The sequence below is a fragment of the Ananas comosus genome, unplaced genomic scaffold, assembly GCF_001540865.1.
Source record: "Ananas comosus cultivar F153 unplaced genomic scaffold, ASM154086v1, whole genome shotgun sequence".
NCBI lineage: Eukaryota > Viridiplantae > Streptophyta > Magnoliopsida > Poales > Bromeliaceae > Ananas > Ananas comosus.
Genome location: NW_017893355.1, coordinates 2,342 through 4,841, shown reverse-complemented (window position 1 = coordinate 4,841; position 2,500 = coordinate 2,342). Strand labels below are relative to the sequence as shown.

General features: G+C 42.8%; 1 protein-coding gene across 1 annotated transcript in view; it reads right to left on the bottom strand.

Moving 5' to 3' along the window:
- Nucleotides 1-1,384: 1,384 nt before the first annotated feature.
- LOC109705755 (F-box protein SKIP23-like) overlaps nt 1,385-2,500 on the bottom strand; it is a 3,430-nt gene continuing 2,314 nt past the window's right edge. Inside the window, exon 2 of the mRNA XM_020226530.1 lies at nt 1,385-2,473. Within this exon, the coding sequence (XP_020082119.1) occupies nt 1,385-2,473 (1,089 nt within the window). The remainder of the gene's footprint in view (nt 2,474-2,500) is intronic.

Below are 2,500 nucleotides of genomic sequence, written 5' to 3'. Positions count from 1 at the left end.
TCTATTGCTTTTTAAATTATTTTTTATATACTATTAGCGTGTCATTTTATTATGAAATATAAATAAAAAACTATAAAAACATATGTTATATTTCTATAAACTCACCTACAACGTTTAATTGCTCTTTTATTCTTGACACTATCTTTTCTGAAAGATGATGATCACCTGTGATTATTAACATTAGAAAAAGGTAGGTACTTGTACTGTAAAGTTAGTTGAGTAACGTATGTGAAAATCGTTGATAAAAGGGAACTCGCTCTTTTTGTTTTGTCTAGGTATGGGAGCCTCCGTTTAGCCGTTTGTAGAGATCTCTTGGTTTTTCCCGGTTTGGGCATTCCACAAGCTGGAGCCTTGGCACCGCTTTGCGTCGATCGACTCCGTTAAACTTGATCTACACTATTGAAAGTATTTAGAAACTAAATTTTATAAATTTTCATCATCAATTACCTATCAAACGAGTAATCTAAAAATGAACGGCTGAAAATAAAAATCTCGTAAAAAATGATGATAAAAAACTTGAATTTAAGATCAGAGATACTGATTTTACTCTAAATAGTGAAAAGAATTTTCTATAAAAATTTATCAGATTTGGATTGTTTTATACAGTTAAATTCACAAATGCTTTATATCTACAACTAAAATTGTCAAATTTTGAGACCTTTTGATCATTAGCCAAATGATATCGAAAAATTATTAAATTTAATTTCCAAATAGTTTTAATAATATAGATCAAGTCTAACGGAGCCGATCGTCGATTTGAAAGTCATATCATTGAAAACAACTTGATAGCACGGAGGTCTCCGTGCTACCGATAGTATACCAGCCTAGCGCTCTCTCTCTCTCTCTCTATATATATATAAAATTGCTCACTTTGATTATTTTCTTAAATATGAAATAATAGCAACTTCCAATTAGTTCTAATGCAATATTAACTGAAAATTTAATCTAATATAAATAGCCTCAAATAATATGTCACAAATCAATCATATTATGTCAAGTTAGATAACGAAAAATTTAATAAAAAATATATGATAATCGCACAGTAAAATAATACTTTATATTTATTTTTTGATATTTTTGTATACAATATAAAGATATTTGAGTGGATGTTGCAAATTAACGAGAAAATAAGAACTGTGATAGAAAAGACTTTCTACTACTAGTGGACACTAATAATTGTAATCTTTTTCCATCCATGAACATGACATTTCAATCAACTCATTGCATACACTTTTAGCAACTATTTTCCCTTGAGCGAGAAAAACAAAACAGATCCATACCCTCGGAGGCAAATCGGCAAACATCTCTAGAGAACCAAAAAGGGCCAAACCCGTAAGGTGTTCGACCTCGGAACCGTGGCGAAACGCAATTAAAAAATATGGCTTCACTCACCCAATTTCTTGTGGAGATTCGGAGGAACCCACCAAAGCTTCGGCCACAGAGAATGCCCTCCACACTCACCCTCGACACTGCACCGGCGCGTGATGCCGTTCTTGAACTGGCACTTCCATATGGCCGCGGTGGTGTTATCACGCCGAGATGTCAAACTAAGCCGCTTGATTTCTGTGAAGTAGATGCTATCGCCTTCGAATCCAGGGAAATGCGTTGACGCAACGGACATCGAGTTGCATTGCTGCAAGAACAAGATCCTGCCACCGAGATCACCGCGTTCGGACACCGCCGTTACCTTGACCCGCAATCTGCTCAAGTCGAGCCTATAAATCTCAACTTTGGCTTCTTTTCTTGGGATGATACTCATCATCACCGTAACGAGCCACACATGCCCTGCAGATTCGACCAAGAACGGCGATCCTGAAACCGGCAAGTTGGGCACTTCCGTGAAGAAGCCGTTGCCGCCATCAGCCGTGGCGAAGTCGAAGACCGCACATGCTCCATCGAAGCCGACGGCGATGCAGCGGCGGTCTTCGTAGAATATGATATCGTCGACGAAGAACGCGGGGTGCTCATGGACGGTCCAGAAATTGTCACCACTCCGCCAGGTGAAGCAGCGGGATACCGATGCGCTGCTGAAGAGGACTACCAAGAAGTTGCGGTCGGCAGAAGGGTCGGATGATAAGATGGCTCGGTGGACAAGAAAGTAATGATCGGGCGGCAGATTCCCTTTGTAGTTGAGGGCAACGGTGCCGTCAAGGGAGGGGAGACGGATCGTGTCGCCTGTGAAGGGGTTGCGGAGGATGAGGTTGCACATGGGGTCGAGAAGGAGGAGCCACCCATAGCCGGAGCCGACGGAGACGCTCCTATGAGCGTCGGCAAGGTGGCGGATGGCAAAGTTGTGATTGGTGGTGAGGGAGAAGGCCTGGCTGGCGGGATCATGAGGGCTGAGGGCAAAGAGGAAGAGGAAGGGGAGCTGCAGGGGGAGGCGGTGCGGGCGGGGCACGGTGGCGGGGAGCGCGGCTCTCCAACTCCGGCACACGCCGCGGAGGGTGGCGTAGGTGGCGGCGGAGGTCACGTGCTTGGAAGCGACATCGATGAGGATGTC